The 22,042-nt window shown below is 42.7% G+C and overlaps 2 protein-coding genes across 7 annotated transcripts in view; one reads left to right on the plus strand and one right to left on the minus strand.

The window, feature by feature from the left end:
* MARCHF7 (membrane associated ring-CH-type finger 7) overlaps window positions 1–6,447 on the plus strand; it is a 29,811-nt gene extending 23,364 nt beyond the window's left edge. For 4 of the 5 annotated variants that reach the window (XM_075829344.1, XM_075829341.1, XM_075829342.1 and 1 more), the window contains 5 exons: window positions 441–610; window positions 1,473–1,582; window positions 1,981–2,094; window positions 4,576–4,624; window positions 6,354–6,447. In XM_075829344.1, coding sequence (XP_075685459.1) covers window positions 441–610; window positions 1,473–1,582; window positions 1,981–2,094; window positions 4,576–4,624; window positions 6,354–6,388 — 478 coding nt within the window. In that variant the 3' untranslated portion in view covers window positions 6,389–6,447. The remainder of the gene's footprint in view (window positions 1–440; window positions 611–1,472; window positions 1,583–1,980; window positions 2,095–4,575; window positions 4,625–6,353) is intronic. The other variant, XM_075829343.1, reaches the window with a different exon arrangement.
* Window positions 6,448–9,165: 2,718 nt separating this feature from the next.
* CD302 (CD302 molecule) lies at window positions 9,166–17,848 on the minus strand. 2 transcript variants are annotated; one of them, XM_075829348.1, is made up of 6 exons: window positions 17,565–17,848; window positions 16,390–16,497; window positions 14,455–14,577; window positions 12,328–12,495; window positions 10,292–10,318; window positions 9,166–9,502 (listed from the first exon to the last, which is right to left on the minus strand). In XM_075829348.1, exons 1-6 carry the CDS (start codon window positions 17,692–17,694, stop codon window positions 9,321–9,323), a joined length of 738 nt encoding a protein of 245 aa, XP_075685463.1. In that variant the 5' UTR covers window positions 17,695–17,848; the 3' UTR covers window positions 9,166–9,320. The 2 variants fall into 2 exon arrangements, with proteins under 2 accessions (XP_075685463.1, XP_075685464.1); XM_075829349.1 differs by lacking the exon at window positions 16,390–16,497.
* Between the last annotated feature and the right edge of the window lie 4,194 nt (window positions 17,849–22,042).

Below are 22,042 nucleotides of genomic sequence, written 5' to 3' on the forward strand. Positions count from 1 at the left end.
ACAGACAACCCCTCCCTCTCACATCGACTTAGTAACTAGAATTAGGGAAATACGTACAATGGAACATATGACGGCCTCTATTGACAATGAACTGGACAAGTTCAAAGTGGTGTGGGACAAGTATTGGATACAGGAATCTCTAGATTAGGTCGTTGGTTGAGCTCCGACTATCCCTTCCCCCCCCCCCCCCCCCTTTAATCCCCTGTGTCTTCTCCCTGATGTCTTGTTTGTCTATTGAAATTTACTGTTTTGCCATGTGAATTGCATGGCCCCCCCATGCAGCTCTAAGCCATATGTATATTTTGAAAATTTTCAATAAAAACACAGTTGAAACCAAATTTAAGACATAGGTTGGCTGAACCTGACCATTTCGGTGGGACTGGCCTACCATCTCCATTATTTATTTATATATATTTATTTATTTTATTTTTTTTGTTTAGCCTTCTTCTGGAGGACTCTGAAGAGGAGGAAGGTGACTTGTGTAGGATTTGCCAGACTGGTATAACCACTCCAACCAATCCCTTTATCGAGCCATGTAAATGCTCTGGAAGTCTGCAGTATGTTCATCAGGACTGTATGAAGAAATGGCTTCATTCTAAAATCAACTCTGGTCAGTTTTCTCATGTTGAAATGTTAAAAAAAAAATATATATATATATATATATATATATATATATATATATATATATATATACTCAACAGTTAGGAAGATGTTTCTATCCATGTGATTACAGAGGATCTGTAATTTATTCGTAGGTTAATAGTTATTTGGGCTGTAGCATATAGTACAAGAAGGCTTTAAAACTAAAATTTTTGATGTGCGGCATTCACAATGCCGCTCTAGAGACTGAAGTGTAACTAAACGTTTAAAAAAAAAAATTGACGTGACCTAGGAGGCTTTGATCAGTCGAGCAAAGACTCCCACCGTTCGCTAAAATTTATAGCTACACAAGCGCTTTCCTCTGAGCGGTGTATAGGCTCAAAAAAAGTCCGTACACCACTCCGAGGAGAGTGGAGAAAGCCGTACAGAAACAAAGTGGTGCAGCGCTCATACGCTATGTTTTGGCGATCGGTGGTCTCTGTGCCTGGGACCCAACCGATCGAAACTTTTGACATGTCACAAGTTTTCAAAATGTTACTACTTTAACTAGTCTGTTCAACTCTCACACAAACAGTTAATGTATGCAGGGTGAAAAATACTTTTGTCATATGGTTTGGGTGGCAGGCCCAGAGAATTTGGCATGTCCCCATCAGTGTTACCAGTAGAGCAGCCAACCTTTGCTGTGAGACTGCTGGGCATTGCAACTTACCCTCCCACACATTAAGCTGACAGGTGTTGCATTGGCTTTGGGTGACACATGAATAATCACATTGGGTTCTGTTTGACATAGGGATATATATGGCTGGAGAGAACAGATGCCGGTAGCCCCTAAACCTTGTATCACGTTTGTGTAACATCTGTATTTATTTCAGGTTCTAGTCTAGAAGCCATAACTACATGTGAGTTGTGTAAAGAGAAGTTGAATTTGAATTTAGAGGATTTTGACATACAAGAACTTTACCGGGCCCATGCAAATGAGAGGGTGAGTATTATTTATCATTTAACTTCACAGTATTGATAGATTAAATGGTAATAAGCCTATAAACACTGGATGTTGCTTCTCTATAGAATTGTCAGCCTGTTGCTGGCACTTGTACCATAAAGTGTGTAATTCCCTGTACCTGTCAAACAGAAGATGGGGTACTCAAGAGAAATGTTTGTACATTTTATATCTAACTATTGCTATATAAAGCAATCTCTCCAGAACTATTTAAAAAATTCTCCAGCCCGTGTAACATAAATATGGTCTGTACACTTTGACCTGTTCAGGATTTCCCTGAAAGTGGAGGAGGAATATGATTCGATGACCAAGTTTAGCTGCATAGCTATTTTGCACAACTTTTGCTCAATTAACCCTTGCACTTATTTATTCTTCTTTAGGCTGAATATGAATTTATAAGCTCTGGCCTGTATCTAGTTGTCTTACTGCACCTATGTGAACAGCGCTTTTCTGACATGTTGGGAGCTGCAAATGAAGCAAACACTCGGGTTAGAGTGAGTTCATATACTTCAACATTACTACTACAGTTTGTTTTAGGGTTGTGTCCATATTGGAGTTTGGACTTCGATGCCGATACTTCATGTAGCATTGCGATTCTCTATACCAAAACAATACTCTGCCAACAATAATAAAAAATGTCCTTCCATTTTCTGATGTGAGGCATGTGATGAATTTGAACCTCCCATGTCCCTCACATTAATAATTAAGAGCCTGTTCACATCAGTATTCGGTTTCCTTTGATGGGTTCAGTCAGATCTTTCCATCAGAGGAACCTATCAACGGAAAGGCGAAGTGAGACTATAGCTTCCGTTTGCACTACCATTGATTTCAATGGCAATACTTCCGCTGCAAATGGTTTCCTCCGTTTGTCTCCGTTTCGTAAGGTTTCCTTTTTTTTGGGGGGGGGGGGGGGGCGGTACCAATAGCTTAGTCTACTATGCTATTCCACCAAAAACACAGAAACCTTACGATCAGAAACCATTTGCAATGGAAGCATTACCATTGAAATCCATAGTAATGCAAACTGAAGCTATGATTTCTGTTTGCCTTTCTGTCGATGGATTCCTCTGGCGGAAAGGTCTGACGGAACCCATCAACTGATACCGAGCAGGCCGAATTCCATGTTTCTCAGTCATAATGGACAACATTAGATTAATGTGAGGTACATGATGGGGTTAATTACTACATGGAGGGTTTACTACTATTAATTACTACATGGAGGTACTAAATTCATAACACATTGTGCCTCACATTAAGTGAAAACTAATTTTTTTTTTTTACAGTATACACATGATAAATGACACTAAATTAGTTGTGCTGGTTATTACAGTTGCGACTATACTGAATGTATATTTTATGTATTGAGACTTTTTTTTAACGTGTCATAGGCACTGCTGCACAAACCCGGTCTCCCTTTTAATAACGGAGGAGGATAGAAAGATAATTAGATATCCGTGCCGTTATATTTTGTGCCTGATGTGTATGTAACCAAAAATAGATATTGGGATGCACTCCTCAATCAATTGGCGTTGTGCTAGTAAGGTAGGGACGAGAATCCCACAATATTGAAAATATACAACCCCAGCACTCACAGAGGTACGTAAAAGATCCAGATGCAAACAAATTTAAGTTTTATTGCAACAAAAGATGGTAAAGTTGAGGTGGAAAGCGACACAGGGAATATCCGGCGGACAACCCATACCAGTGATATCGTCTTACAGCGACCGTGACAAAGGCCGAGGTTCGGCCGAAACGTCTTTACCAAGTCGCTTTCCACCTCAACTTTACCATCTTTTGTTGCAATAAAACTTAAATTTGTTTGCATCTGGATCTTTTACGTACCTCTGTGAGTGCTTGATGTGTATGTAACCTCCTGGACTGTTAATGGGGCGTTTCTTAAATTGTAAATGGCAGTGTGAGTGATAAATTACACACCTCCCCCTGTCAGTAGCTGATTGGACAGTGTCAGAGCAATAAGTTACACGCCCCCCCCCCCCCCCTGCCATTTAGAAATCAAACGTCCCATTGACCGTCCAGGGGGTAATATACAGATCAGGCTCCAAATATAACGGCACCGATATCTAAATAATGGAGGAGGAGGATAGAGAAATATTTAAAGTGAGACCAGGTGTATGCAGCAGTGCCTATTACATGGTGCACTCAGCTGCACATGTATGGGCAGGTGAAAGGTTCTCTTTAAATGTTACTTTTTTTTTTTCTTTAAACTTTTAATGTATTGGCATATATCGATATACTTGTGGACATGCTTAACTGCCTGTGTACTAACGGGGAATATGGTCAGATAACCCTGTGTCCATTGAAGGACCCCTGGGCTGTCTGCCCATATATGGTATGGATTTGATTGCATCACAGGGGTTGCCTGTGACGCAATCCAAGAGGTATTCCCCTTGAATGCTGCGATCAAAGCGGATTGCAGCATTCAAGAGAATATCGGCAGAGATCAGAGGTTTCTCTGACCTCGGCTGTACTACACAGCTGCAGCCACACTAACGGCAATTGCCCCGCTCCTGACAACAAGTGTGCGCGCATGGTCAGCATGAGGTGATGCAACAGCCGCTTCATTAATGAGTGCCAGCACCGAAGACAGAACATGGGGTGTTTTGCAATGCGCCCTGCCATGTTCGGTTTTCAGTGCCTGCCCCACCCCTCATTAGTGCTCCACTAGCCGCATCACCTAATGCTGACCGCACGCGCACTTATCAGGAGCAGGGCAATGTATGTATTACACAGCCGCACCTCTGCTCTGACTACATTCATGTTACAATACTAAGCTGTCAGGCCGCACAGCTTGGTACAGAAATATGAATGAATAGTTTGAGGGTGCACGGCATCAAAATAGTATCGCTGCATCATGCAGCCCTAGTTTGTCAAACATTTCCTCAATTTGTCCAATGTCATTATTTGTCTTGTATGACTATATTAAAAATATACTTTTCTGTACATTTGTCTTTCAGTTCATTAATCTTGCTAGGACACTTCAAGCACACATGGAAGATCTTGAAAGTAAGTAGTGCCACTTATATGGCCCCAGGCAGACTAAGGACCAAATGCATGATAAAAGGCAATCATAGAAGGTTACATATCCGGATATAAAGTTTAAATTCTTTAAAGTAAGACTCCTATGCTTTTATATCCTAATAAAGAGAACCAAATCTAACCATAGCTCTTCAAAGACTTGTATTCACACACATGGTTCAACATAATATGCACCGCATGCTAACCAGCATCTCCAAGAAATCTTGGAATTGCCAGGATCAGAATATCTGGTCTATGTACAAGCAGAGAAAGTGGAATCAAACCTTATTGAAGGGGTTTGTCCATTGGGGACGTTTATGGCGCATCCACAGGATATACCTTAAATGTCAGATGCGGCCCGCACCTATCTGATTAGGGGACCCCGTTCTACTGTTCTAGTTGCCTCCTGGCCGCTTCCTGATTACATGGTTGGGAATTACGAAAACGGTGTAGATCGCTGAGCTATGCGATTTTCGTAACTCATAGACGTGAATGGCTGTTATGGAAACTGCATAACTTGCGTGCTACGCTGCTTCCGTAACTGCCGTTCACTTTTATGGGAGTTCCGGAAACAGCGTAGCTCGGTGAGCTGTGCTGTTTTCCTGATTACATGATCGGAAGTTACAAAGTGGCCTGGGAGGCAGTGAAAATGGAGAAAGGTAGCACAGGGTTTAGGGGGCCCTGTTTTAGAGCAAGGTGTGGGACCCACACCTATGACATTTATGGCGTATCCTGTGGGTATGCCATGAACGTCCCTAATGGCCAAACCCTTTTAATGATGTACCCTGGGTCTATAGTACAACAGACTACATGCATCTCTTGTGCCAGAGAAATATAACACAGAAGCCGATTACAGTTTAGTTGATTGATTTGTAGCGGGTTACTATGGAAATTCTTCCAAAACTGGTAGTTGGTTAAGCGTTCTTAGGCACGGATACTTCACTGTGCTTATATACCCATTTCTTAAAATTGCGATGGGGTCTGGTTATTGTTTTAGACCCCCCTCTTGTCTGCAGCATGACATGTGGCATAACACATCCCTTTTAGAGCTTCAACAACTTCAGGTTTGATGCTTATACCACACTGGAGGTGTAACCGATCTTAATGGTTTCCTTCTGCAATTGGTCAGTGGGAGAAATCCTCTGGTCCCACAAGCAGCTAGTTGGATGTCAACGTAAAGCTCTTGCTCATTATACAGCCAAGTCCTGGTTCGCCAGTAATTACATAATTCTATTATCCATTCGGTGTTCTGCTGGAACAGTTGGGTGGCCCAGTATTAGACACATTTTGACCTCGGGATAGGCCATGTCTAACACAAATGCTGAGTAGGTCACCTATTATACCATTATCCTATTCATAAACTGCAGGTCCCCTTTCATATGGTCCGTCACTCATGGTGAAGTGAGGAGTCCTACTGGATTTGTCAGATTTTTAACAAATTCTTTTGTTCAGCACCCATGAGGCCAGTCTTGCTTTCCGGCATTTTTACCTCCACATTGTTACTCCATCCCTGCTGGATTTTCCAGACACTGACTTTTGGGACATTGTTTCCTTCTATGAGGTTTTACCCATTCAAAAGGGCTGCCATGTGCTTGGTGGGCTCAACATTAGTCTTACAGTTCATAACATCATGCAACAAACAAAACATATAGTTCTAGGAACCTCTAAAACGACCATGACGGGTTTACAAAGTCTTATATATATTTTTTTTTTTTAGCTTCAGAGGATGATTCTGAGGATGAAAGGGTGTGAAGAACAGAACCTTCGTGAGACTTAACGACGCCTTCAAAATTAAAGTCCATTCAATTGCATATGCGCAACATTGTCTTATTTTTCTTCAGGATACGCCAATGCTTGGCATGCCTGTTGAATCATTCACTATTTTGCCCTCTTATTCACTTGTTGCACTTGAGCAATTTTCTAATACCGAATCTCTAACAAACGAATCCCGTAAAGACCCAGTACGGCATCTTGAACCTTTAATTCTTATTTCCTGCCTTTGTTTTCTTTGTATGCTAAAATCTGTGACTGTTTGCTGCAATGTGTCTTGTTTTTGTTTCTTTACATGTGATTTAGCCTGACCACCTGCTCATACCGTTTTTAATTCCGCCATGTCAGCTGCACATAGTGGAGGGGCACAGCAATTCATGAGTTAACCTAATCAGTTCTGTTGATCTGAAATGGCCTCGCTGAGACATGAGGCACTGTGACACTGAAGCCTCAGTGATATCCGTTATATTGGTAGGTCAAGCCAATATTCAGACTACCAAACTGCCTCTGCTCTATAAGTTATGGGTACTCAAAAAAAAAAAAAAAAAATTAAATCCTCTAACCTATTAATGTGATCACTATGGGATGAAGTCCCCATGCCTTATATTGCAGGCTCTTGTTTTATATGATGTCTCGCCTCCAGTGTTGACTGTTTAATATAAGAGGATTTGTACAGCTGTTTAATTATTTTTTTTTCTTTCTCGCCCTGAACTGCCTTGTACTGACTTGGTAAGAGGCAGTTCGTTGGAAATTGTGACTTGATGATGACTTTTTATTTCTTTTTTCCGGATTCAGTATATAGCACATTTTACTATAAAATAAAAAATTAAGACTTTGCAAAAATATAAATGCTAAAAATTTTAAACACTTGTAATTGCTAAAATTGTAGACCCATGTATATTCACTTGAAATGCACATTTGATGTATTAGTTGTATGATAGAAAAAATAAAGAACAATGTATGGATGTGGTGACTCCTTTTATTTGCCTATTAACAGTACTGAATTTGATTCTTAGGGCATGTTCACACGCTGTGTTTTCAGGCATATTCCAGGGCGTAAACACAGACACCTGATACGGTAGCTAGACGCTTAAAACATCTCCCCATTGAACGAAGCTTTTTTCCTACTGAATTCAGACTGGGTTTTTTTTTGTTTTTTTTTAAACGGCAGAATAAGAAAAACGGCCCAACACTTAACACCCCATAAAAAGGAGCATGTCACTTCCTGGGATGTTCTTGGAGCTGTTTTTTCATGGTCAATGTAAAAACAGCTCCCAAAATGTCTAGACAAAAACCCCTCAAATGTTTTCTGCTTCAAAAACAGTGGAAAACCATAGGCTCTTTTCTCTGGAAACTGCTCCATAATTTTCAGCCATTTCTGACTTTGCTTAAAGAGGCTCGGTCACCAGATTATCAAACCCCTATCTCCTATTGCATGTGATCGGCGCTGCAATGTAGATAACAGTAACGTGTTATTTATTTTTTATTTTTTTAAAAATTATCATTTTTGGCCAAGTTATGAGCAATTTTATATTTATGCAAATTAGCCTTTCTAATGGACAACTGGGCGTGTATTGTGTTTGTAACATCTGGGCGTGTTTACTTGTTTTACTAGCTGGGCGTTGTGAATAAAAGTGTCTGTCAGCATCATACACCTCTATTCACAACGCCCAGCTAGTAAAACAAGTAAACACGCCCAGTTGTCCATTAGAAAGGCTCATTTGCATAAATATAAAATTGCTCATAACTTGGCCAAAAATGATCATTTTTTTTAAAAAGAAAAAAAAAAAACCTGTTACTGTTATCTACATTGCAGCGCCGATCACATGCAATAGGAGATAGGGATTTGATAATCTGGTGACAGCCTCTTTAAGGGTCTGGTCACAGGGCTCAATTTCTGATGAATTTTGAAGTGCGAAACGCTCGGCTTGCACTCAAGTACACCTGCCACAGCTTCCAATTGATTTAAATGGAAAATATAACGTCTCCTATAAGCCTTTAATTCAGCAGCTAAAACTTGTAAAAAAAAAAAAAGTGAGATGACACTTGAGGCGCTTTCAGGCTGATATTTCCATTGACGCTACAAGAAATTCCTCAAAATGCACTTTAAAATAAACTTTCAAAAAACAAATGCTTTGAATCCAGGTTTTTTTGGAACTGATTTTCAGAGGCGGTCTTCTCTTTAAATCCATCTCGTATTTTTCTGCCTATTAAATATAGGGCATGTTCACACGGCCCAATTCCTCCATAAACTCTTATCAACAAACAGCTGAAGTGTCTAACTTACACAAATGGGGAGCTGCCCAGTAGACTTTTCTCAGGCTGGCACATAATACTGGCCCCCTTGCTATGTTTAATGCTAAAGCACTGCCAAGGGATATAGAGATAACATAGCTGATCATTGGAGGACCTTGCTGACTGGTTCCCTTTTTAAATTTCCCAGCATTACCTGCTGACTATTTATGTGCAGGGTTTATTCTGGTTATTTACATTCTGAGAAGCATATAGTACCTGTTGTGGTAAAACTGTCCCACCACATCTTTTACATCGGATTATACGACCTCTGGAAACACAGCAATGACCACCTGCAAAGCTTGTAACTAACCCCATCTGTAGAAAGTGGAAATGCTTTACTTGGTTACAAAAAAGGTTCTATAAACTGTATGATGGGCATATCCACCTTTTGAACACTATCGATGTGCAGTACCATGAAAGTCACTGTAGCCCTTACATCACCTAAATCAAACATCCCAGAGCTCTTGTTGATCAAAATAACCATTTGTGATTCATCTTTTATTTGCACTAGAAATGTGGACCGTTTGCTGTAGTCAACACAGCCGTGCCCTCACTCCGCCAGTATGGAGTTAGAAGACCGGTTTACTAAATGTTCCCACGATAAGTGGTTTGTTTTTTTTCAGGCATAGGCTTCTCTCTCCATTGTATCCACCAGAACCGCATCATCGCTGTATGGGAGAACTTCAGCCCTGTGTAGTCCATTGGACCAGTTCCTCCTCTTGTGAAGTAATACGACTATGGGTAATACTAGGGAAATTATGGTAAATGTAGTGATCAAAGTAATCATCATGGCTTTCTTATCTGTAAAAGAAACAATGAAAAGTTGTGTATAGTATGCGAAGTCTAAAGTCTGCCTAAATTTTTTTTTTAAATTTGTAACATTTTATTGCTCATTACGGTTTTGACTGGACCCTATGCTGGATTTTACACGCTACTGACATAGCAGGTTGTGATGAGGTCCATAACTACTGATTTCTACCTACTGCAGACAAACTGAATAGACAGCCCTGTAGATCCCATGGGCTGACTGCAGAGGGATTCCCTGCTCTTTTGATTGTGTCAATAGAAGCACGGTGACTTGTTCGAGGAGACTGCCCTTTGATCACGCCGCGGTCACAGACCGTGGCAATCATATGGTTAAACAGCTGGGGTCCAAATGTATTCAGCAGGCTGCTCTAAGATCAGAAGCTGTGAGTTACGGCTCCTGCTTAGAGGATGAGCGCCCACAGGAGTGCTCCTCAGCTTCTACAGCAACGCCAAAAGAAGTCGCTGTAGACTAAACACCGCCCGCCATCAAAAGACTGGGCGGTCGTTAAGGGGGTAAACTTCTGCAATGGAGCCATGCTTCTGAAAGAGGAAAACCGCATTCTATTCAGGTGAGGCTACACTATATTACTGTGCTGCTGCTTTTATAGGGCGATTTCTGGTGACCAAATCCAACATCTATTTTGCCTGCAGCCACCACTAGAGGGCAAAAAAAATGCCTTAACTTGTTGACCAATTATCGTAATCAAAGGTTTAGGCTAATGTGCGTCTATGTATAATTTACAATGTATTACAAAAACAGTAAGGGAAAAAAAGTGGTCTTACCAAATGTGCGGGTTTCTTTTGGGACATCTAAAAAGAAAAAGTAATTATACATTCTCACTTTTAAAATGTATATATTTATTTTTTTATTCAAATATTTCATGTACATACAGATTTCTAGTTCTAAAATACTAGGCAGCGCTGGGTGTGAATCCAACCAAGACCACCATCTGCATAGAGTTTATAGACACGCCCTCTAATTGTGTAGGTTTCCTCCAGGTAACCCTGTTTTCCTTGCACAGGATTGATTTCCTATGAAATGACAGAGACTGAGCTCTGTTGGGGACAAGGAGTAATGTGAATGGTGGCCATCTGTGTCGCTGAGGAATATGTTGGTGCTATAGAAGCAACATTAAGTTGTGAGAACTTCACATAAATGAGTGCATAATACTGTACCCACCTACCAAAAAGGAAGGGAGACAATAGTCTAACAAATGTTACAAATGAAATTTCAATGGGCTTTACGATGTTCTGTGCCGACGACCTGTCGTTTTACGCGTCGCTGTCAAAACACGGCGCGTAAAAATACAGCTTCGTCAAAAGAAGTGCAGGACACTTCTTGGGATGTAATTGGAGCTGTTTTTCATTGACTATTGAAAACCGCTCCAAAAACGCCTCAAAAGAAGCTCCAAATTTCATTTTCAGCTTCAAAAACGCCTGAAAATCAGAAGCTGTTTTCTCTGAAATCAGCTCCGTATTTTCAGACTTTTTTTTGTTAAGAGTGTGAACATACCCTTACTGTCTTCACAGTGTACTGGGGCTTGAATTCAGCGCTCGGGTGTTTTCTGACGTACTGTCTGGACCCAAAAAGAACAATCTTGCCTTCATTAGTCCATAAAATATTGCGCTATTTCTCTTTGAGCCAGTCAATGTGTTCCTTGGCAAATTTTAACCTATTCAGGGCACGTCTTTTTTTTCAACAACGGAACTTTGCGGGGAGTCTTGCTGGTAACTTGGCGTCACTTAATCGTCCTCTGAAGTTACCAGCGGGTACTGCTACAATCAGATCTTCTTTGATCTTTCTGGAGGTGATCATTGGCAGAGTGTTTTCCATTTTGGCTATTCGTTGATCCGGTCGCACGGTAATTCCCCGCTTCCTTCCGACTTTCAGGTTTTGGTTGCCGCTTCAAGGCATTTGAGATAATTTTAGATGCACTTCTCTGTTTTTCCCTCTCCAATCAACTTTTTAATCAAAGTACATTTTTCATCAGAACAATGTCTGGAACGACCCATTTTTCCCAGGATTTCAGAATGAAATGCACTATAACGAACGTGTAACATTTGCCACCCTCCACAATTGACACCACTTATTCCACGGCTATTTTTTTTGTACAATCCCCTTTAACTAATGATTGCAGCATGCACGTCCTAATTGTTGGCTCTGTTTTTTTTCTATTACACTTAGGGCTCATTCAGACGAACGTGATTTTCACGCGTGTCGCACGGACCTATATTAGTCTATGGGGCCGTGCAGACAGTTGCGTGATTTTTACGCAGCGAGTCTGCTGCGTAAAAGTCACGGCATGTCCGTTCTTTGAGCGTATTTCGCGCATCACGCACCCATTGAAGTCAATGGGTGAGTGAAAATCACGCGCACCACACGGAAGCACTTCCGTGGGACAATCGTGATTTGCGCAACAGCAGTGAAAAGGATGAATGAAAACCAAAGCACCACGTGCTTTTCTGTTTACAAACATCCAAACGGAGTTTCATAATGATGGCGGCTGCACGAAAATCACGCATCCACGCTGCTGACACACAGAGCCTGTCAAGTGTCTTTTGCACGCGCAAAACGCACACGTTCGTGGAATCCGGCCTTAGGGTATGTTCACACGGCTTAGAAAAATACTTTGTATGGGAGCACAGGCCAAAAATGCGGGTGGCTGTCGGCAGCCATGCCTGTAATCGCGGACTGCCATTACGGGCAGGGCCATGTGCAGGGGGGGGCCTAAGAGGCTTATGCAAACAAGCATATTATATCATATATAATAGAAGTGATGGATGCACTAACGCCATAATACATGTATACAAATACTCACATTTACACAGGGCTGCTGATTCAGTAAAGTTATCACAGTCCGTGACGTCCCACAGTCCGCTCTGTGTGTTCATTTTCACGCAAGTGTTTAGGTTATTATCAGCTAATTGTACCTGTCCCCAGTTGAGGAAGGTTACTTCAGACTGGTCGTACCATTTCAGGGAGTTGTCTGTAAAAAGATACAGGATGAATATTATATCCATGCAAGTAACAGCTCGTCAGAGGCGGACATACAACATGTGCAGCTGTACAGGGGCCCCTACAGACAATTGGGGCCAATTGCTACTATAAACAAAAAAAAAAAAGAGCACTGTCTATTAGATCACATGTAAGGTTCTGCACTCCTAGCTATCCATGTCCAGGCCCCTGTTCATACAGCATTTTGTCTGCGTGTATTTTGGCATGTTTTATGCGCCAAAATACACATTAAGGGTATGTGCACACACACTAATTACGTCCGTAATTGACGGACGTATTTCGGCCGCAAGTCCCGGACCGAACACAGTGCATTGAGCCGGGCTCCTAGCATCATACTTATATACGATGCTAGGAGTCCCTGCCTCGCTGCAGGACAACTGTCCCGTACTGTAATCATGTTTTCAGTACGTGACAGTGGTCCTGCAGAGAGGCAGGGACTCCTAGCATTGTATATAAGTATGATGCTAGGAGCCCGGCTCCCTGCACTGTGTTCGGTCCGGGACTTGCGGCCGAAATACGTCCGTCAATTACGGACGTAATTAGTGTGTGTGCACATACCCTAAAAAACACCTGTCTCTTTTTTTTTTAAAAAAAGCATCACGTCAATTCTTGCCGTGTTTTATGAGTCAAGTATTAGGGTATGTGCACACGAGAACTGGCTTTTACGTCTGAAAAGACAGACTGTTTTCAGGAGAAAACAGCTGCCTCGTTTCAGACTTAAAAGCTCCTCCTCGCATTATGCGAGGCGTCTGTGACGCCCGTAATCTTGAGCTGTTCTTCATTGACTTCTTTGAAACGTAATTTGAGCCGTTTTTCATTGAAGTGTCCTGCACTTCTTTGACGAGGCAGTCATTTTACGCGTCGACGTTTGACAGCTGTCAAACGACGAGGCGTTAATGACAGGTCGTCGGCACAGTACGTCGGCAAACCCATTCAAATGAATGGGCAGATGTTTGCCGACGTATTGTAGCCCTATTTTCAGACGTAAATCGAGACATAATACGCCTTGTTTACGCCTGAAAATAGGTCGTGTGAACCCAGCCTTACATTGAATTCAATGGGAGGCAAAAAAACATCATAATACATATTCAATAAAAAAACAGCGCTTTTGCTGTTTATTTTGCATATTTTTTTCAGGCTCCAAATTACGCCAGGTGTTCACAGCCCAACAATAATTGGGTGACTTGCACACCATGGGGGAGCCATAAATAAAGTAGTCTAGCACCCCACTGTCGTCAAATTAGTAGTAAGAAAACAAGGGGCCCATATAGTGTTTTTTCACTCTGTTATTGATGTCCGCCCTTGTGGCTCATGGCCCTATTATATCTATATTTAGTGCCAAGGGTGGGATCGGATCATGTCTCTGGAGCTCAGGAAAGATTTTCCTGATTTCCTAGGACTGAGATCCATTCCCGTCCTAGGCAATAAATTATATACAGCTCATAAACGGAGCCCTGAGGGCTTTTTCAGGCGTGCGTTGTAAAACTTGTCTCATTAGTGGAAAAAGTGAAGATTTTACATTCCAGTTGAATCCGTATTGTGTCAGAGCGCATTCCTTGAGTCCGTTTTTAACGTCAACGTAGAATCAGCGATCATCCATTTTTCACGTCTGTCTAAAGAAAGACTGCTTTTGATTTTCCATCATCTCGTAGCAATACACAAGTGACGCTTTCTGAGTTCGGTCCGTTTTTCAGTGTGCAGTCTGATTTTTTGAATGACCCATTGACTTGAATGGGCGAGTCTAATACGAGATTTGGACGGACCAAACTAGTTCATCTTGAGATTTATCTGCATGGCCCGCGTGGAAAATCGATCTTGTGGGTGAGTCCATTGACGAATGGGTCAGTGTGTTGTCGCTTGTCTGAATAGGCCCTAATACTGAATAATAAATGTTGCAGTGGTCAGAAGTGCGGTTGTATAAGTAACTTACCATCGCTGTCATAGAACAGGCCCAGTAAGACTTCTGGAAGGCCTTTCCATTTTGTTTTAAACATATTAACCAAGAATGAATTCTCCTCCTTTGAACTAATGCTGATAATGTCAGCGCCAATATCTGAGAGAACAGAAAGATGAACACATTTTACTACTTTATTTAAATTTTGCTATATACATTTTTTTATAGTTTTGGGGGATTGGTTTAGGGATATGGCTAAGCTTTGTACTGATTTCTTAGCTCTGAAATGCTGAGGTCTTTCAATAAATCAACAAATTATCAGAACTAATAAAGGAATCCGCTCTGCTATTACACGCACACACACCTTAGATTTACAACGTGGGTTTAACGTACTGGACCACATGCAGTAAGTTTACAATGCCTGGTCCTTAAAGGGCTTTTCCACCTTCTGACATCTGATGACCTATCCACCGGATAGGTCATCACTACATGATCTGTGGGTGTCCGACACCCGCACCCCGCACAGATCAGCTGGTCCGGTGCCTACGTGTGCGGGACGTACATGCCGGAAGCACTTTGCTTTGCCCACGGAATAGCGGCCGTGCTGGAGTACTGCAGCTTTGCTCCTATTCAAGTGAATAGGAGCAGACCTGCAGTTCTGCAGCATGGCCGCTATGCAATGTATGGAGCCAACCTCTTCCAGGCTCCGTACATAGCATTATGTGCCATAACATCCGGTGCCCGCAGGCCACTAGAGTGGCTTAACGGTGCGGGTCCAGGTGTCAGACCCGCACCAATTATACACTGATGACCTATCCGGTGGATAGGTCATCAGTTGTTAGAAGGTGGACAACCCCTTTAAAAGGGGTTGTCTGCTTTTGACAATCCCTAAGCTGATCCCAAAGTATCCCCCTGCTAGGACCCCCAGCAATTGAGCACTTACTGCCAGGTTTACCCATAGATTACTGCGAATTTCCCAGCAGCGCCACCACAGGAAAGTTTAAGCATTACACAGTGCCTATTCAAATCAATGGGTTGTCTGTAATAAAGGACAGGTCCTCCACAGTGAGAGACGCTCTTTTTAACGGCTCTTCAATTCGGCTAAGAGATAAGAGTCCTGAACAAAGGACCCCCCTTTATATATTCAGAATTCACTAATAGGGTGTATGAAAATGGATTTCCCAAACTAGACAAACCTCTTAACTGGTTACAAGATGTATCTACAGTGCTGCGGGATGCACCATGCGACTATATGGATGCTTTTTCTTTTACGTGCCCACCCCCCATCCTCTCCTCCGTTCCCCAGTTTGGTGTTTTGGGGTCAAGGGCTGTTTAGTGGATGCAATTAAATTCTGTAGGTCTGTTAGGGCATCACATTGATCATTATTTAGGTCCGTCATAGTGACAGGTTCTTTTAATGGGCACTAAAATATAAAATCATGGATTATAAGGGTATGGTCACATGCACTGTTTTTAGACGTAATTCAGGCGTTTTAAGCCTCGACTTATGCCTGAAAAAACTGCTCCATTACACCTACAAACATGTGCCCATTGCTTGCAATGGGTTTGGCGATGTTCTGTTCCCACGAGGTGTAATTTTACGCGTTGCTGTCAAAATACGGCGCGTAAAAAGAAGCCAGTGAAAAAGAAGTGCATGTCACTTCTTGGGACGTTTTTGGAGCAGTTTTTCATTGACTCCATTGAAAAACAGCTCCAATAACGTCCGTAAAATACGCCGCGAAAAACGCAAGTTGCTACAAAAACGTCTGAAAATCAGGAGCTGTTTTCGCCTGAAAACGGCTCCGGATTTTGCTAACCGTGTGAACATACCCTAACAGTGTGTCAAGTCCGGTGGCAGAGAAGTAATGTCCTTGATCCTTCTAGTGGCAAATATTTTTTTTGAAATAATATATCGTAGGGTTTGTGGGATTTGCAGTTTACAATCTGCTGCAACAACACAATATTTGTTACCTTTGCAAAGTTTTCGAGCAGACTCAATGCTTAGTGAATTCTTCTGTGTTACATAGACAAATGTATAACAACTGTTGTTGAACTGATCCCATAATGGAGAAAGACACGCTGCATAACGGAGGAAAACATATAAAACAATCAGCTATTTAATTGTGACAAAAAGCAGTAATAATTTAAAAAAAAAAAAAAAAAAGACTATATAGTTTGCTATTTGTAATAGTGTTTTTGAGGCAGAAACCGTGTTGGAAACCACACCAAAAAAACGGACAAAACCGCCTCCCATTGATCTCAATGGGAGGTGGAGGTGGAGGCGTTTTGCCACCCGGGGGTGAAAGAAAAAAATGCTCACTAGGGAAAAAGCGACATGTTCTTTTTTTCCTGCGGTTCCGTCTCTGACTTTAGGTACTCCTCCTTGGTTCCAGTGGTTTGGCGTCAGTCAACTGCCAGTGTGCTCAGGTACACACAAACACCTGCCGGCAGTAGGAATTTGTGCCGGCTCTTGCTGCTTGTGAACCTTGACCTATGTTTTACTGACCACTATCAGAGAAGGACTACTTCTCGTGACCAGTGCCATCAATTTTGGAGCGTGCAAAAGTATTTTGTTTACCCTTTAATTCCCTACCTATGTGTGTGCCAGTGCTCAAGATAATAATACTCATAGTAGTCCCCATAGTGCCATGGTCCTTATCAGAGACTGCTCAGTTCTCCACAGTCAGCAGCCAAAAAACTTGTGAGCAGCCTCTGAGTGCTGTTGCGGGTAACATCCTCTTCCTGTACCCATCTCTAGCCACACAGATATCCTTCTTCTGTGTAGATCTGGATTACCGATTTTTTTTAAGTGTGTGTGCGTGTGTATATATATATATATATATATATATATATGCTAAAATGCTGTCCCCTGCAGTCAGAAAATTCGCTGACTGAGTAAATAGCTCTTCTCATCTTCTGGTTACAATTAGGCTGCATCGTCTACAATTCCGGTCATTCTTTGGATTTTTTTTATTATAAAACTCCCTTAGACCTTGATACACCAAAGTTCAAATGGGGCAAAGGTACCGGATCATCAGCTGTATTGGTACCAAGACTATTCTGAAGGGATAGTACTGATTATATGGTGTTCTGGTTTATACAAAACATGGTAGTAACATCTAACTGAGCCATGTGGTATCACTTACCCTCTCCTCCTTGTCCAGGGACAGACTGACCAGACACACAGCAGACAGCGGAGCACAGACATAGAAGAATTGTGGTCCTGGTCTGTCTTCTACTGACCTCAGCAGCCAAAAAAGACAACATTCTCCTCATACTGGTCGAAGATGTCCCCCCTTAATCTGGAGCAAGAGCTCAGAGGAGCACAATAACAGCAGCGCAGTCAGCTGGCCGGAATCTTTCACCAAATATCAATTGCACAATAATGTGAAAAACAACTTCTACTCCGCCATTTCTGTGAGTGAACAGGAAGGAGGGGGACGGGGATGGGACACAATTACTCACTCTTTTGTAAACATTTTTAGTTTAAAGATATATTACACCTATTTGTATACACAAGTCTAGCTTTTAGGCTATGTTCACACGGAGTATTTTGGGGGAGGAATATCTGCCTCAAAATTCCGTTTGGAACTTTGAGGCAGATATTCCTCTCCCTGCACGCCGATTTTCGCGGCGATTATCGCGCCGTTTTTCGCCCGCGGCCATTGAGCGCCGCGGGCATAAAACAGCGAGAAATATCCTTTCTCCTGCCTCCCATTGAAGTCAATGGGAGGTCAGAGGCGGAAGCGCCCGAAGATAGGGCATGTTGCTTCTTTTTCCCGCGAGGCAGTTTTACTGCTCGCGGGAAAAAGACGCCGACGCCTCCCATTGAAATCAATGGGAGGCGTTCTCGGGCCGTTTTTGCCGAGTTTTGCGAAGCGGTTTCCGCGTCAAAAAACTCGGCAAAATACCCCGTGTGAACATAGCCTTAGGCTGGGTTCACACGTGGCGGAATTTCACTTAAATTCCGCTGCGGACACTCCGCAGCGTTAATCCGCAGCGGAGCCGTTTCTCCATTGACTTCCACTTTAAATTTAGCAGTGTTCGTTTAGACGATGCGTAAAATTCCGCTGCGGAGCATAGGCTGCGGAGCGGAATTTGGTGTCCGCAGCATGCTCTGTCTGTTGCGGAGCAGTGGAGGACTCATGGCGGAATTTCTCCATTGACTTCAATGGAGATTCTAATTTCCGCAATGAAGTCCGCAGCTGTCATGCACATGTTGTGTGTGCTGCGGATGCGTCTTGCTTTTTTAACTTGACATTTCTTCATTCTGGCTGGACCTATGTATTTCTAGGTCTACAGCCAGACTGAGGAAGTCAATGGGGCTCCCGTAATGACTGGAGCGTTGCTAGGAGACGTCTGTAAATAGTCACTGTCCAGGGTGCTGAAAGAGTTAAGCGATCGGCAGTAAGGGTATGTTCACACGGCCAAATTTCAGACGTATACGAGGCGTATTATGCCTCGTTTTACGTCTGAAAATAGGGCTGCAATACGTCGGCAAACATCTGCCCATTCATTTGAATGGGTTTGCCGACGTACTGTGCAGACGACCTGTAATTTACGCGTCGTCGTTTGACAGCTGTCAAACGACGACTCGTAAATTTACTGCCTCGGCAAAGAAGTGCAGGGCACTTCTTTGCCACGTAATTTGAGCCGTTCTTCATTGAAATCAATGAAGCATGGCTCAAGGTTTACGAGCGTCTCAGACGGCTCGCAAATTACGAGGAGGAGCATTTACGTGTGAAACGAGGCAGCTGTTAACAGTCTGTCTTTTCACACGTAACTGCCTCTCAGCGTGTGAACATACCCTAACTGTTTCTGCACCCGGGACAGTGACTACCGATCCCAATATACAGCAACCTGTAAAAAAATAGAAGTTCATACTTACCGAGAACTCCCTGCTTCTGTCTCCAGTCCGGCCTCCCAGGATGACGTTTCAGTCTAAGTGACGGCTGCAGCCAATCACAGGCCAAGCACAGGCTGCAGCGGTCACATGGACTGGCGCGTCATCCAGGGAGGTCGGGCTGGATGCCGAAAGAGGGACGCGTCACCAAGACAACGGCCGGTAAGTATGAAATTCGTTTACTTTCACTAGGGAAAGTGCTGTCCCTTCTCTCTATCCTGCACTGATAGGGAGAAGGGAAGTACTTTTCCCGCAGTCCGCAGCAGCTAGTCCGCATCAATTTACTGCACATTTTGGGCAGATCCGCAGCAGAATCTGCAACGCAGATTCTGTGCGGCATTGATGCGGACAGTTGCGGAGGAAATCCGCCACGTGTGGTCATGCCCTTAAAGTGGAATTTGGCTAAATAAAAGACTGAAAGTAATAAAATACATGTAAAAACAAAAACATAATAATTTAGAAATACTTAGTCCCCCAATCGCTATATAGATGTGCACTCGGCAGGGTTCACTCTTATCGTCCCTAGTTTTGTCAGTTCCATCCAATTACATCAAGGTGACCGATATAAACAGGTATCGAAGCAAAAAATAAATAAAATAAAAAGCCCTAACGTGCTTAACACTGATTTTACGGTTCTGTTCTTGCCCAAATCTTCCCTCCCACATAACTGTGATAAATTGATGTTTATGCCTCTTTCTAAAGCACCGCGGTCTGGTCTGGACATTATATCTAGGTGTGGAAATCATTAGCCGTCTCTGTAAAGGGTCGGGTTAATCTAGTCAAACTGATAATTTTGCCAAAATGCCATTCCTTGGTGCAAATTCCTTAACATTTTTTTTTGGGTCAGTTCACACGTAGTGTAAGTTCTGTGGCTTTTCTGCCACTTATTTTGTTGCGGAAAATCTGCAGCATAATACGGTAGCAGTAGAGTGGATTAGATTTGAACAAATCTCATTTACACGCCTGGTAAATAATGAGCAGAAAAAAAGGCTACGAAATTGACCTGCGGTGCAGTATTTTAATCCGCAGCATGTGGATTGTATTTGCGTAATCAATGCCTTTTTGTTGCGGGTTTTCCAAAATGACTTCAACGGGGAGATAAAACCTGCAAGAAAAAGCAGATGTTGTGATTTTTGTGGCAGAAAAGCTGCGATTCCACCATAAAAATCACAACTCAGGGAAAAAAAAATAAACCTTACTTACCCGGAATTCTGTGGTTCGTCGTCCAAGCCGGCCTCCTGGGATGACGTTTCAGTCCATGTGACCTCTGCAGCCAATCAGAGACTGCAGCGGTCACATGGGATGAAACATCATCCCAGGAGGCTGGGCTGCAGGACGTCAAAGGGCGGGTTATTTTCTTTTCTCTTCTGTTTTCCTTGTGGGACATTCTGGCCGAAAAAACTGCACCACAAAAGCGTGACTCATCGCTGAAGAGGATAGACCTCCATTCCAGTCTTGCTGTGCACCACAAAAGCCTTTGAGACCAGTGGCATGTGGTCAATGAAACACAGTCCTACAGGCCTACAGTTGGACGCCTGGCTCGTAGCCCAACGTTGTGTTAACGTCTACTGATGGTTTCTGTCGTCACTTGTTGCCACCCTAGGCTTGGGATGTGACGTCCAATTTCACTCGCAGTACAGAATGGATCACTACGCACCAGGCTTCCAATCAGACGATCCGTTTGTGCAGAGGTTCGCTTCCGCGCACCTCTTGCGGTCATTCCCGTTTGTTGTTGAACAGCACTGACATCTCGGCCTAGGTGCGTAGCGATCTGCCGGACTGATAAACCAAGGGCTCTCCCTTCAAAGATTCTGTCCTTCTCAGTTTGCGACAAGTGGCAATAACTGTCATGTCGACGAACAAGAGGAATCGCACAATCATCCCACACCACTTGATCCAATTTGAGGTTTCATGTGGCTGAAAAACGTCGACTTCAATCTGGCTTTTATGCACACAACCCCCCCCCCCCCCCCCCCCCCCCACATGCCACAGATTCGAGCTAGGTGCTTAAAAATGTGATCATTTGCAGATTTTAGTGCCAACTGCTATTTCCCCGATTTGCATAACCTTACAGCTCCTTCTTGGTGTTGCAATTTCAATGTTGAGGAGTGTATTTGGCTGGACAGATGACATGCCCATGAAGTACAGATGGCTATGACATAACTTCTATTTCATCGATAAGGTTCTTTATGTATGTTCCATATTTTTTTTTTTTAAAGTTATGATTTATATTTTTTCTTCTAAAATTAAAAATCATCTTAAAAAGCGCCACCCAATTTAAACCGCTAAGGAAAAACCAGCACAGGCGGAAATGACTAGTTTAGGGATCTCCTACCCTTTGACGTTTGCTCATACGTTTCCAGTTTTTTTTAACACTTCATCAGGTTGCAGACAGTCAAAATTAGAATTTTCTTCTCGATTTTCCTTTCTTTATCATTCTGAAGGCAGTAAGAGAAGGCACAGAGGTGTCAGGGGTCTCTCCCTAGATTTCCCCTTTTAATTATTTTTCCTAAGCGGAGCACCTGACCCGAAAGCGGCGAACCCACAAAAACATCCCTCTCTGGGCCCAGAAACACCCTAACAACCACCACCATCAACATTAACCCCTTAGTGACCAGCCCATTTTAGGCCTTAATGACCAAGCTATTTTATTCGTTTTTCTATAGTCGCATTCAAAGAGCTATAACGTTTTTATTTTTTCGTCTACATAGCTGTATGAGG

The sequence above is a fragment of the Rhinoderma darwinii genome, chromosome 6 (assembly GCF_050947455.1).
Source record: "Rhinoderma darwinii isolate aRhiDar2 chromosome 6, aRhiDar2.hap1, whole genome shotgun sequence".
Taxonomy (NCBI): domain Eukaryota; kingdom Metazoa; phylum Chordata; class Amphibia; order Anura; family Rhinodermatidae; genus Rhinoderma; species Rhinoderma darwinii.

Coding starts and splice junctions, on each gene's coding strand:
- CD302 (XM_075829348.1), bottom strand. CDS start 17,694: ATGAGGAGAATGTTGTCTTTTTTGGCTGCTGAGGTCAGTAGAAGACAG. Junction 16,498..17,564: donor CCCTGGACAAGGAGGAGAGG/GTAAGTGATACC, acceptor TCCGTTATGCAG/CGTGTCTTTCTCCATTATGG. Junction 14,578..16,389: donor TGCTCGAAAACTTTGCAAAG/GTAACAAATATT, acceptor CTGTTCTCTCAG/ATATTGGCGCTGACATTATC.